The sequence below is a fragment of the Aulostomus chinensis genome, chromosome 12 (assembly GCF_037954235.1).
Source record: "Aulostomus chinensis isolate RoL2024-O1b breed Wild chromosome 12, RoL_Achi_v1.0, whole genome shotgun sequence".
In the NCBI taxonomy this organism is placed as follows: Eukaryota; Metazoa; Chordata; class Actinopteri; order Syngnathiformes; family Aulostomidae; genus Aulostomus; species Aulostomus chinensis.
In genome coordinates this window covers 24080872-24094071 of record NC_141331.1, presented here as the reverse complement: position 1 = coordinate 24094071, position 13200 = coordinate 24080872, and the positions used below count along the sequence as shown (strand labels likewise).

Sequence of the window (13200 nt, the reverse complement as noted above, 5' to 3'; positions counted from 1 at the left end):
CCGTGGAAATGTGACCACTGTCCTGAACATATCGTGATGATCATGTGAATGAGACAAAAGCTAAGTGGTAAAACCTTTCTGATCATAATCAACAGCCACTACTGGAGTGCACTTGAGCAAAGCGCTTAATCCCCTCCTCAACTGCTGCAGCAGCTTGGCTAAAACAAGCACAAACTGTTTACGCTAGGTTCTGCGCCCACAGGTCAACCTGTAAACATAAGTTACTCTGGATATTGAGCCTGACAAAGCTGAAGCACAGCTCAAGGCCATACCTCGATGAAGTGGCAAAGTCAGGCAACTGTCCCAGAAACCTCGAGCAGAAGGCAAAACTGTGTATTCAGTTGGAACCTCATTTTCTTTTGCAGAGCATACCTCTGTGCTTTATTAGTAATTCATAGATATAGGGTTCACACAATAAAGTAACGTGTTTTTCTTCATGATTTTTCAATGACTTAAATGACCTAAATTCTAGTGATGGAACATTCTCTGAAAAAAGAGAAATGAACAAAAATCCTTATCAAAATATTCCAGCAGTTATTTAACCAACCCATCACAAATCACATGGTTTGATACAAACATGTATTAAAGTAAAACAATATTACCCAAAATAGATTTTCATCTGTTTATGAATGAAATTTCCAATACTATTCGAAACATTTCAAGCTTTATTTATTTTTCCAAAAATGAATTCAATAAATAAATTGTAGTTCCATGACATTCCTGTTTTTTCAAGACTGTGTGAACCCTGTTCATTTTGTTGCATGAAGTCTTCATGTCTGATTATTGTGTTATTTGAAATCTATATACGCACTAAGTTAGAAAAACAAATAACGTTTTTTTTTTCCCCAAATATGTGACCCTAAGTCAAGGAAAGGATCATTCCTGTAACCACCACAATGCATTTCATCCTTGCACACTAAAACATATTTTCCATTTACCAGGCATCAGCTTGAAGCAACTTTGCCTACCTCCAGTAACCTCACACATGGGAGTGATGGGCGAATCATCAGGCGGGACTCCTCCGAGGGGTTCGGGTTCTACCGAAGCGTTGCCTGGAATTCGCAACACTAGAGCAAACAGGCGCTGGTCCCATCGGAAAGGTTCCTTGGTCAGCTCACTCCCTGGCAGAGGGGTGGTCAGAGGCAGGTGGAGCTGGATGTTGGAGGAACAGATAAGTGAGGTGTGTGTGACAGGAGTAGTGCGTAGAGTCAGTCAAAGACCTTTCATACTGTATACTTCAAATTCATTCATTTTTACTGAGGTCCATCAAATAATTTGCTGTTTTACAATATTGTATAAAAGTCTGAAAGGGAGTGAGTGGAATGTTATTATGGAGACATTCATTATTTGCATCAATATGAAGAACAAACTGGATTTAAGAAGTGTCAAGCGAACGGCAGTTATGAAAACGGACGTTCCTATTCAATTCTATCAGTAAAGTGGCACTCATTTGTACTTTCAAAAATATCTTCATTTGAATATGTAATAACCCGAACCAAGGAGTGAATGCTTTGTCTAATGGGTAGCAGGATTTCGCAAAAACAACTGAACCAGTTTACTTGGAATTTAATGGGAGGATGGGACATGAGCCGAAAAACCAATTTGTCTTTGCCATGATCCAAATTAAGGGGCGGATCCAGGATTTTTAAATTTTCTTTTTTCCAGCAGGATATCTCCTAATGGATGGATTTTGATGGAATGTTACAAGACAGGGTGATCCATTTTTGGAGTTGATCTGGATCAAAATGACCATCTTGAGAGTGTTGAGGGCCAACAGCAGGACATAGCCGTTTCCTTCGCAGATGTGTGTGCAACCCTCCTGATTGACCGCGTTTTTTTGAAGTTTGCGTTGCAGTGACATGCCTGTCTATCATAAATACTCCTCATTGACTGTTTCATAAAATGCTCTCTTTACAAATTTACTGATAAACCCAGATATTGTTAAGAGGAAGGCAATTAAACTTGCCCACCAAACATCACTTGGAAACTTGTGAGCAGAACAATCACAGGAGCTGTAGCTTACACAGACTGGCCTTGCTCTGGACCTTCTCAGGCTATACAATTGGCTAAATGACCCCTGAGACCTCAGAGGTCAACTACCAGGGACCAGCAGCAGAAATGAGCAACATTGATGGCTGATACAGAATGAGAAACAGATATAAATAATTAGTGGTAAAATTACAATGAGGACCGCTCGACTCTCAGCAGCAGACCACAGTCATTCCGTTCATGGCCCTTGCCCCAAAACAAAAGCAATTTTGTGGCAGTGACACATTGCTTAATCACAAAAAAAGGTTTATCAATGATAAAACTAATCAGAGGTGGAAAAAAGTACACACATCCATGACTCAAGCAGAAGTAAAAATATTTGTGTTAAAAAGACTGTGAAAGTAGAAGTACTGATTCATTCTATCTAGTCAAGTAAAAGTAAAGAAGTACAGTCTCCTAAATGTACTCAGAAATATAGAGGAAGGAAGTATTCAGTCTTTTCCTCCTCCAGCAGCAGTTTTTGGTGGTTCACTTTCATCCAGGTCATTAATGCTGCTTCTCATCTCCTGACACACCACCGATATCAAAATATATCATATTAAACTATATCGAATTCACTCAGATCTGTTCTTCTTTGTGGAGTGAATATGGCAGGGTCTTTCTCAAACTGGTGAAAGTCTTTCATAACTTTTTTTAAACAGAGCTCTCATCTGTTTCTCCAAAGATGTCATTTTTGTCTTCATCATGCTTCAAAACTAAAGTAATGAGTCTGGTTTTTTTTTAAATTATAGGACAAGAAATTAAACAAAACTGAGTTAAAATGCAGGGAGTAAAAAAATTGTTGGAAAAATAAAGTCAGGTGAAGTAAAAATAGTACATACATTACCAAAGTGTTTGTACATAATTCCTTCCCCTCAATAAAATGTATTAAGTTGGTATAAAATGGTAGGTTCTGAGATGCAAATGCTTCCTTTGGCTTCTGTGACTGTTAATATAAGATTTCTGGAATTAAAACTGGTGGTCTGACAAAATAAGCTATTTGAATATGTCAATATGGACTTTTGGAAATTGTAGGGACATTTTTGTACCTATACCATGAAACTTCATGGTCAACTGATGAGCCAAGGACATAAAAGATAGATTCATTTTTAAGGAAAAAGTTGAAGAGAGCTAAAATGGACTAGCGTTATCGTTTCTGTTTTTTCTGAGATGATGAAATGCCAGTAAGTGGTAGTTACCAGATAGACAGGTATACGCAGGAAAGATTTGGTACATCATTTGACAACTATAGCCTACGTGACAAAAGACAGAAACAAGTTCATAATCCTGAATGCCTGTGCGAAGTGAATATCGTTAATTGAGTGACCCATGCAACAGACTGAGGAGCTGTCATCCAACCAACCAGGAAGCAAATCCTGTTTGGCCGGGACCCCTCGTATCCATGGAGATGGTGGCTGACCTCGTCTTGGACTCCACTGCTGCTGGTCAATTTGTTGCCATCAGTGATGGCAATTATGATGGCAGGTTCGAGGAAAAACGGGTTCCTTCCCTGTGATGACACAAGACAGATCATTTCTTAACTAAACCACAACCTGCAAAGTTTTGAATTTAAGGAACAACAAGTAAATTACACCAAATAACACTGACTACATTTAAACGTCAGACATGCCTTTGTGTGTATCAAAAAATATATAATTATGTACAAAAGTGTACGTCAACTGAGGATCGACACTACTCCAGCATTTCACAGCACTCCCCACTGATAACGTGAAACTGGAGCAGTGCTTCATATATCACTTTGCATCAGCCCTGTGGGATCTCCAAGACTGCAGAATAACTTGGTGCGTTGACAGTGCAAAACCTCAATGTTGCCCGACAAGTTCTGTCAGCAGACAGTCAGCCGGCTGGACTTTCTCAGCAGGCTTGCAGACTTCATAAAGCCCATCCTGTTCTGACAGCAGTGCCATTATTAATGCATGTGAACCCACTTGGGTTAGACTCTACCTGTAGGCTGTGGTTTCTGCTGAATGATGGATCTGTCCAGTTATAACAAACAGCCAAAAGTAAACCATTACACTGTGGGTATCCATGACAACCTGAAAATATTCCCCCCTTCCTGAAATCCTTTTTGATATTGAGGCACTTTTGTGTCATGCTAATAAATTAGCCATGAGGCTAACTTACCAGCCATATTTAATCTGTCACATTAGGTTTCATGGATGTTAATCATGGTGTTGTTCAGAAGTCTACAGTCAAAGTGAGTTTAGAGGACATCATAAACTACAGTTCATTTGGAGAAGACGGGCTGAGCTCTGCTCCAGCCTGGCAGCTCAATATGTCATCAGCAGGAATGAAAGCACAATGCCAGGATCATGGGGACCTGGTAGATTCCTGCTTATCTGACCGGTTAACTTCAAAATCACCACTCGTCATTCCCTCACTCTCATTCCTGCCTGCCACCCTCTCCTCTTTAATTGCTCTTCTAATGAAACAGAGCGGTGTCGGGATTAGCCACCTGCTGGCTCCCCCTCTGCCTCCATACTCTTACTCCTCTCCCGGGAGGGGAGACATCTCAGATGCCTGGCAACCTAGAGGACTCTTTGTTACAGTAGATAGAAGCACTCCAGGGCAATATTGACTCCCCCAGGCTTACTCCCCTTTGTCTTCTCCCTGTCTCGCTATCCCACAGAACACCTTCCACCATGGGCAGCAGGATAAACAATTGAAATGGACTTTTCTTTATAAATTAATTTTGGCTGAAAATGCAGATAATGTGGAATAATTTAAAGGGATCGATACAATGCCAACCAAACACAAACAACTTCACACAGAAAAAAAAATATTGCAGTGTGTGTAGCCAGAGAAACTGATGAAACCTGATGCACCTGAAACTTCAGACAGAATTTCTTATAATTTGTTCCAAATTGAGAGGAAATGTGGTTTATTGTTTACATCTATGCTCCACAACCCACTTTAATCTCATCACTATCATGTAAATGTGGCTCTTGCCCAGTTTTCGCTCATAATCTGCACACAAGCTAATTCACTTTACGCAGAGCTGAAATGCTCTTGTTCCACTTAAGCTTCGCATAAATGAAAAACGTGTAAAAGCTACAGTGTTAGCCCTATAAGAGTCTTAATAACAGATGAAAATGATCTGGAACCAACCTTGAAATGGGAGGATTTGCAACTTTTCTGTTTTAAATTATTGTAAAATTGAATATATTTGGGTGCCTGTTTGAATAAAATAAGAAATTCAAAGGCACTCTAACGCATTTTTCACTATCACCTAACATTGAAATCTAACATTTCCACCCCAACCAGTCAAGGCAGATAGACGCCCACATGGAGCCTGGGTCTGCTCAACATTTCTGCCCATTAAAACAATGCTTTTCATCACCACTGTCACAGCCACCTAATAGTTACAAGCTTGGTCTCTTTTTCAAATAATTCAAAGTGTGTGGTTCCAGATCAACTCTATTAATTGTTATGAGCTAACCTTTATAGTAATTTGGAGCTATATTAACTGAATTCTCTTGTCCCTTTCTTCAAGTAGTTTGAAAATACTTTATATTATATTATTTTCCTTTTGCAAAGCGGATTGAGCTGCACTTGATGTAAAAAATATGCTCTATAAATACAATTTGACTGATTATACAACTGATCGAGAAAGAAGGCAAATTACTCGACAAATAAACTGGACCTACTATCATTTGTAAAGCACAAAGGCAAATAACGCGTTATTATTGTATAGTTATTAAAGTCTCACGAGGAGTAGAAGTACCATCTCTCCTGAAACAGACTGTGTGTGTGTGGGTGGGGGGGGGGCTGCTTAAAAACTGTTTTAACTGTACAATCAAACTCTGTCGACAGAGGGACACGGTGGCCACCTTGAGTTCGGCATGTGCGGTTTGTGTTCACACTGTTGTGTTTATATGGTGCTGCATCTGCCAGCATGATAAATATTTGACATTCAAACTCCCTGAGTGTTATGCACTCTGGCTGTATGCATTACCCAGCACACTAGAGATCTTCCATTAGTTGCTCAGGAAATGCAAGTAAAACATTCATTATTGGTCTCACGCTGACAACTTACCTCCATGCAGAAAAAAACACTGATGTCCTGATTCAAGCACCAGCCCCCCCCCCCCCCCCCCCCACACACACACACACACACACAACCCACCCACCCACCCACCCACCCACACAACTAGCAATTTAACTGGGTATGGCCTCGACTTTGCTGTTGACATTAATGACTATTTTGTTGTCCTGGTGCAGAAACTATCACCTCATTTTCTGACCCCGGGCATAAGACAAGGAAAGCTTACACGCTTGTGAGTTTCATCTCCTGAAAGCTCAGTTTTCTTACCAATGATTCAAAATCAGAGCCACTCTGGTCTCTTGGTGAAACACTGCTCAGTAAGCAGCAAAGTGAAAAGACTTTTTCGGTGTATTGTAGATAAATCAAACCATTTATATCATCTCACACTCGTCTCCTCTGGCCTTACCTCCATTATTAAATCCCCCAAACTGGACTTTAGAGCACCTAGACTGAAACTGCTGATGTCATCAGGGAACACTTTTTTGGAATCGGTTCAGCAATACTGAAATATTCAAGTCAATATTTGTTTGCTAAATCACATTCAAATGAGCAACCTGATTCTGCCTGAGATATTATAAATCAAAATTTAGTTGCATAACACAAAGGAACTAACATTATAATTTCTCATTAAATTGCCTTTCTCCTTTACACTGGAGCAATCTGGCTTACATTGTAAAGCCTATTTTTGAATAGCTGAACATTCATGCTGTTTCTGGCAGAATACTCATATTATTCAAGGACTATCTTGTGAGTTAAATTTCTGTTTCCCACTGCCTCAAATGGAAGACCACTTTTTTTCAGAAATTCACATTGGTTCAAGTGTCCTATTAGTGACATAAAAAACAACAGTGGATGAGTTTTTTTTCACAAGTGGGTTAAAAATTCTATAAAGGCATAAGTGCTAGAAACTCTACAATATTTTTTTTTAATTATTATTGTTAGTGCATCTATATCCTAAACCAGATAGCCTAGGTTTGACTGGGGCTGTCACATGTAAAAAGTACATTAATTAATACTGACAGGCATAAAAATCTTTCCTTTAATCATTAAAAAATATAAGATAAATCACTGTTTATGCCATCTTATTTTTGGGGGGTGGAAGTGCCCCTTAAATAGGTTAATATATATAAATATATTAAATTAAATATATTATTTGCTTTTGCCATTTGAGCAGGTGACAGAGTGACCGTTTGCACAGTCTATTTGACTTGGCCCTGCGCTGGGTGGCTGAAAGTTAAGCCCTTCTTTCTTGAGTGAGTACATTTACCTTCTGATTGTTACCTGAACTCAAAAAGTTGCCCTGGGATATAAATGGAATTTCCTTACAAAATTCATTTGCTATGTATTGATCTAAAATTTATGTAAAAGCTTAAATAATATTCAATAAAGGGAACCTAGGATCCTTTTGCACGTTCTAAGCCCACATTCAATCATTAAGTTTAAGTTTTGGTCCTCCAAGCGCAAAAGTTTGGGCATGCTTGGTTTCATACTAAAGGTCTAAAAGGAATCTTCCCTTCAAAAAGCTGTTAGTTCCCACTTTTGTTTAACATTATGGCCATTTTGGAGGCAGGCTGGCACCAAAATTATCTTAAAATATTTTTCCCCAATACATGTTTATGGCTGCATATTACAACCACCCCTCAGGACAAAGCAACTCCAACAGCACCCCCAAATGACCATAGTGTTAAACCAACAATTCTCTGAAATTAATTCAACAACTCTTATTACCTGTTGTATAAGAGAGCGTTAGCACACTTGTGCACCGCTGGGCCTTTGTAAGCGAATTCTCAGCTCCACACAGCTACAACTATTAGCATGATCCATGATATATGTCAAGAGCATGTGCCTCTGAAGGTGTGTGGGGGTCACAGTACATGAAGGTGGTTGATGCTTGGAAGACTGGGGGATAAAGGACGGGGAAGCTGATGTGGGTCAGTGGGGGGCATAGAGCACCTTGTCATATTAGCACCTATGTTACTGGATTTCCTCTCTGCCTCTTCAGTACTACATACCTGTCCATAGTTGTCTATTCCAGTCACTAATCTATTGAGATTGAGTAAATCAAAAGCGGTCCTCAAGGACTGGCCAATAGATGTGAGTCCAGTTGCTTGGAGGTTCCTCAGTTCTGTCATGAATGTGGCATGGCTCTCTTTCCATCCAGCCTTCAAAAGGGAAACCAAAACTTTTGGTTAATAGCATGCAATAAAATATAAAGAACTGTCATATTGTTTACATAGCAGACAACTTCTACAGAAGTCGATGGTAAACTTGACTGTTTTGATCTGAGCTGGTAAACATCTATAAAAGGGAGGAATCCTCCCCGATCTGTTCCATCTAATAACATGACAACACTGCCATCAAACTCCTGACCCGATGCTACCAGGGGAGTGCGATCATAAATTAAGAAGACGCGATGTGTGCTATGACAGGAGTGGAAATTTGGTCTAAACAAGTAAAGTCGGCTAGTCTGTCACCCCCGCCCATCCAGATATCACCTCGCTGTATAAATAACACCCAGAGTTCCTCGCTGCTCATACTGAAACAAAATGTCGGCCATGTTTTAAAAGGGGTATGAAAGCTCCTCCTGAAGATTTTCTCTACACAATTGATGTAGTGATCACAACGTGGTGGAGCGATGGAGGGACAATCAATCTGCGCAGTGAAAAGCTGGACATGACCTGAAAACAAACTCTACCTTGATCCCGAACGGAATGTCTTCAAAATTTACCAACATATACCGGTCCCCTCGGCTCGCCGGATCTCTCCCTCGGAGCTGTGGAAATAGTAGAGAATTATTTGCGGTTACCGACAGTTAAGGTTTGACAGGCGAGCCTGCAACAGTACAATGATGATCTGAACCGCAATCCCGCTCGGGTTCTCCCAATATGAATGTGTCCCGTGGTTACAGTACCTTCATAAAAGTCTCAACAGCGCCTTTTGCTATGTCCAGATAGGTAGTGCCCAGATGGGTGCGCTGGTTCATTGAAGCGGACGTGTCTATCAGAAAAAGTAAAACGGGCATTGTGGTGGTAATAACACGTTCTGCATGGACTTGGTGTCAGTACAACCGGTCAAAACGCAAAAAAATCTTTTGTTCTCCTGCCGCCTGTATCACCTCTCAGCTAGCTAGCTAGCTGGCTAACTGTCTGTCTCACACATTCTTTCAAAAAAGTGTAAGAATAGTGAGTGTAGAAGCCCTTTTCGGGCAAACTAATCTAAAAAGCTCAAACCCTGGGGGCAGGTTATTGATTCACGAGGGTTATTGATAATTTTTACAATATTTTGCAAATATTTCTAAGTTTCATAGTTACAAAGTTCCCCCTCACAGTGGGTCCCTGCTTCTCCCTACACTGAATGCGCTGTGCCTTGTCCACTGGTTTTAACCTCAGCTCTGCGTTTGACCCCGCCTCCCAAGCGGTCTTTCAACGTCACATGTATAAATGTTGCCTTGTCATTGGCTGTCCGAAGCCACTCATTACCATATCCTAATAAGGCCAACCTTAACGTTTCCTGCGCATGCTCGCTTGCCTTAGAGGCAGGAATGCATGGGAACATATTCTGTACATGCGTTATGTGTAAAAAGAATATGTGGCGACACACTTTTTCTTTGACAATTATCGCAGTTGTCGTAGCAGTAGTGGGTATGGTTACGTCTCTGTCCTGCGACCTGATTACATAATCAATATATACTTAAAACTGTATACGGGCGTGGGCTACTGTGAAGACTAGACAGCCTCAACCATAGATAGGCATATCAAACAAAACTATGAAATATAAACCCAGGAATGCATCTCTCACTGACAGACTTCGCCCGGTTTCTGATGATGTCCACATAAAGATGGCCCTTTCTGCGGAACGAATTTCCGGGGAATGAATCTAGCTAACAGGGATTGATATGCCCTCACACGCCCTGCAGCTAAAATGGCTATACTTTGTCCTCCATGGGTGCTTTCGTACGTTTATCCAAAGATATCCAATGTGCGTATTATTGAAAAAGGTGGCGAGGCAGACACCTGATAATAACCTTCTGACTTTACGTGATTTCCACGACTCTGCTCTGCTGCCATGTCAGAGAAAACGTCTCGATGAATTTGCTGAAAACTGGGAATCATTTCGATGGCTTGCAAACAAGGTTGCACATCATCCTGACTGATTAGGGTGCCACATGACACTCAAGCAGACGTGAACGATTGTGCAACGCAATTTACATAATGTGGATCCGGGGAAAACATCATCACTTCCGCAAAAAATAAGAGGCGAACGTCCCATAGCCGCCGATAGCTCAGAGGAGGAAGGTGTTGAGTCTTGTTTGACACCGGACTTCTTTAGGAAACACACACGCACACACACACGCGCGCGCACACACACACACACAAAAACAAAACTAGATCAGTTTCCGGTGTGTCAGTGACACTTTTTTACAAAATAAAATCATACATCACAGGATTTATTTCTGTGCCTTGAAGCACCTGTAAGAATATAAATAGTCCATTGAAACTGAGCACTCTGAATTTGAGAATTTCAACTTACTTTTACTTTTCTAAATGTAAGAGAGAGATATTCAATTTAAAAATATTAATGATTGTACATATTACATACAAATACAGTCATTATACAAAATATGATGCATAAAAGATGGCCTATCTGTGGAGAGGGAAGAGTTAAACTGAGTTAAGTAATGATTTCCTCAGGTCAAAGTTATACAATGAGACTTCTCAAATGTTTGCAAGTTTTTAAAGCGTAATTCATATGTGATGTAGATATCACCATTGCACTTTGAAATGATGACTGGTACTTAAGTAACAGGGAAAAAAAAGTGGTGATATGGCAGCTTGCCATTTAAAATTATAGTCACATTTTCCCATTACATGCATTTTTGCAGATAAAACACAGTAAACGGCTCAGTAAGGGAATTATACCCTTTAATGCAACAGTTTTAGGCAATAATCGGAAAGTGTAATGTAGACTACTGTTCCCCTTCTTTCAAATAAATGTAGGAGGAATGAAGTATAATATGCTACCACTGCAGAGTAATATAAATATGAGTCTGGCCCAAAATAATACAGAATAGTTTAAATTCAGTTTCTTTATGAAAGCTGCTCCACCTTCAAGGTCTTTAGCTGATAATACCTAAATGCTAAAATTTTGGCAAAGATGCTAACATTAAGATAATAAGCTTACCTACCATTTACTATTCATTATGACCGTAATGGACTTGTGAAGAACAGACAGGTGTTTCATAATAGGCTATTAGGCAAGTACTAAGTACAATTATTTTTTCTCAATGGGCAAGAAAGGATTAATCAACAATCCAGCACCCATTCACAGTAGCTAGAGATGGGTTCAAATATTTAGGAATTATCATTACACCACAAATTAAGAATAAGATCCCATGAAATTATGAGCCCATTGTTGCTCAGGTAAATGACTGTTCAGATAGATGGATGACCCTCCCCTTTACAATAACTGGCAGAATCAATATTATGAAAAATGAATGTTCTTCCCAAATTTTTATATTTATTTCAATCAGTTCCTCTTGCACCCCCACCAACATTCTTCTCCAATATGAGGAAAGTGTTCACAAAATTTATCTGGAACAAAGACTTTGCTCGACATTGCTATATCTTCCATATGAAAGAGGCGGGTTCCAGCTACCCAATCTTTTATAGCATTTTAGGGCAGCTGCACTTACATCATCCTTTTTTGGTTTTCTAACCCTCCCAATCGACTGTGGGTCCAGATAGAAGTAAATGGTGCCAGGGGACTAACTCTGGATACTCATCTATATTCTGACTCTCTGAAAATACTTAAGCAGACAGCTAACCCATCTGGTAAAACTACAATCATAACCTGGCTCGAAATGTTCAAAGTGCCAGCTGGGCTATCACCATTTGTGCCTATTTGGGGCATTCATTATTTATATCAGGTAAACTGGATCGTGGATTCAGACTCTATGCTCAGTTGGGACTACAGAAGGTTGCAAATCTTTATTCACATGAAAACCTCATGTCTTTCGACAATCTTAAAGTTGGATAACTGCTGAAAAACTCAATAAATCTGATTCTAATGTCCTAGATAGTTGTACAAAATGCAGAATGGACAAGGGAACCTTGTAATTGGAAATGCAAACATTTACAAGAATTTTGGAGAAAAAAAATAACTGACACAGTACATAAAAAAACATTCCTGTATGGCCTGGGATGTGCATCCTTGGACTGATACCAGAAACACAGTCTCTGAAAACACATGAGTAAGCTGCTTAACCTCTGCTCATGACATGCCAAACGTGTTATTGCCAAACATTGGAAAAGTGTTAATTGTCCTTCTTTGAACATGTGGAGTAATGAATTTTCTCCTTGCTTATTGATTGAAAAACTTACATATCCAAACAACCAAAAAAGTCAGATTTTTTACAACATATGGAATTCATTTCTTTTTAAAATATTTTTGGAATCAAGACCTGATCTCCTAACTCCTTACGTCTGACGTCTACCACGTAAGAATGAACCCTTTTAATTTAAATTTATTCATGTTTTATTCAGGTATACTTATTTATTTCTGTTTTCTTTTTACATACATAAATATTCTCTTTCTCTTATTTCTATATATACATATTTATATTCTGTGCGTATATACGTTCCTCTGCCTTTTTAAAAAAATTCTCTCTCCTATTTATTACAGTTGATTATTGATGTAACCACTTTTACTAGTGGACATGCAGGTGTGCTGTACACACACACACACACACACACACATATTTATTTCCATTTTCCAAAGGATCAGAGTATCATTGTTTTGATACTTTGTTAAAATCATGACTCTGTGTATGTTCAGGGTTGGGTGGGGGGAGGGAAGTTGTTTAAAGACTTCAAAAATGGAACAAATCATTGTTGGATGAATGACAGTCCAAGTTGAAAAATCAATAAAGGTATACATTTTTTTTAAATCAACCTTTTACAGATGTTCCACTCTTTTAATGGCTGCTCGTTGTTTTTGTTGCTTCAAAAATCCAGCTATAAAAGGGGATTAAGTCTCCTATATTTATTATTTTTATCTCCATAAATACTTTTATGTCTTTATACAGAAGTTATGACAGAATTCAACTG

The 13200-nt window shown here is 39.3% G+C and overlaps 1 protein-coding gene across 3 annotated transcripts in view; it reads right to left on the bottom strand.

The window, feature by feature from the left end:
- ints6 (integrator complex subunit 6) overlaps positions 1 to 9434 on the bottom strand; it is a 25609-nt gene extending 16175 nt beyond the window's left edge. The window contains exons 1-5 of one of the 3 annotated variants that reach the window (XM_086220850.1): positions 9006 to 9434; positions 8790 to 8867; positions 8107 to 8256; positions 3392 to 3538; positions 969 to 1152 (exon numbers count right to left, since the gene is read on the bottom strand). In XM_086220850.1, the coding sequence (XP_086076976.1) occupies positions 969 to 1152; positions 3392 to 3538; positions 8107 to 8256; positions 8790 to 8867; positions 9006 to 9116 (670 nt within the window). In that variant the 5' untranslated portion in view covers positions 9117 to 9434. The remainder of the gene's footprint in view (positions 1 to 968; positions 1153 to 3391; positions 3539 to 8106; positions 8257 to 8789; positions 8868 to 9005) is intronic. The other 2 variants (XM_086220852.1, XM_086220851.1) reach the window with 2 other exon arrangements.
- Between the last annotated feature and the right edge of the window lie 3766 nt (positions 9435 to 13200).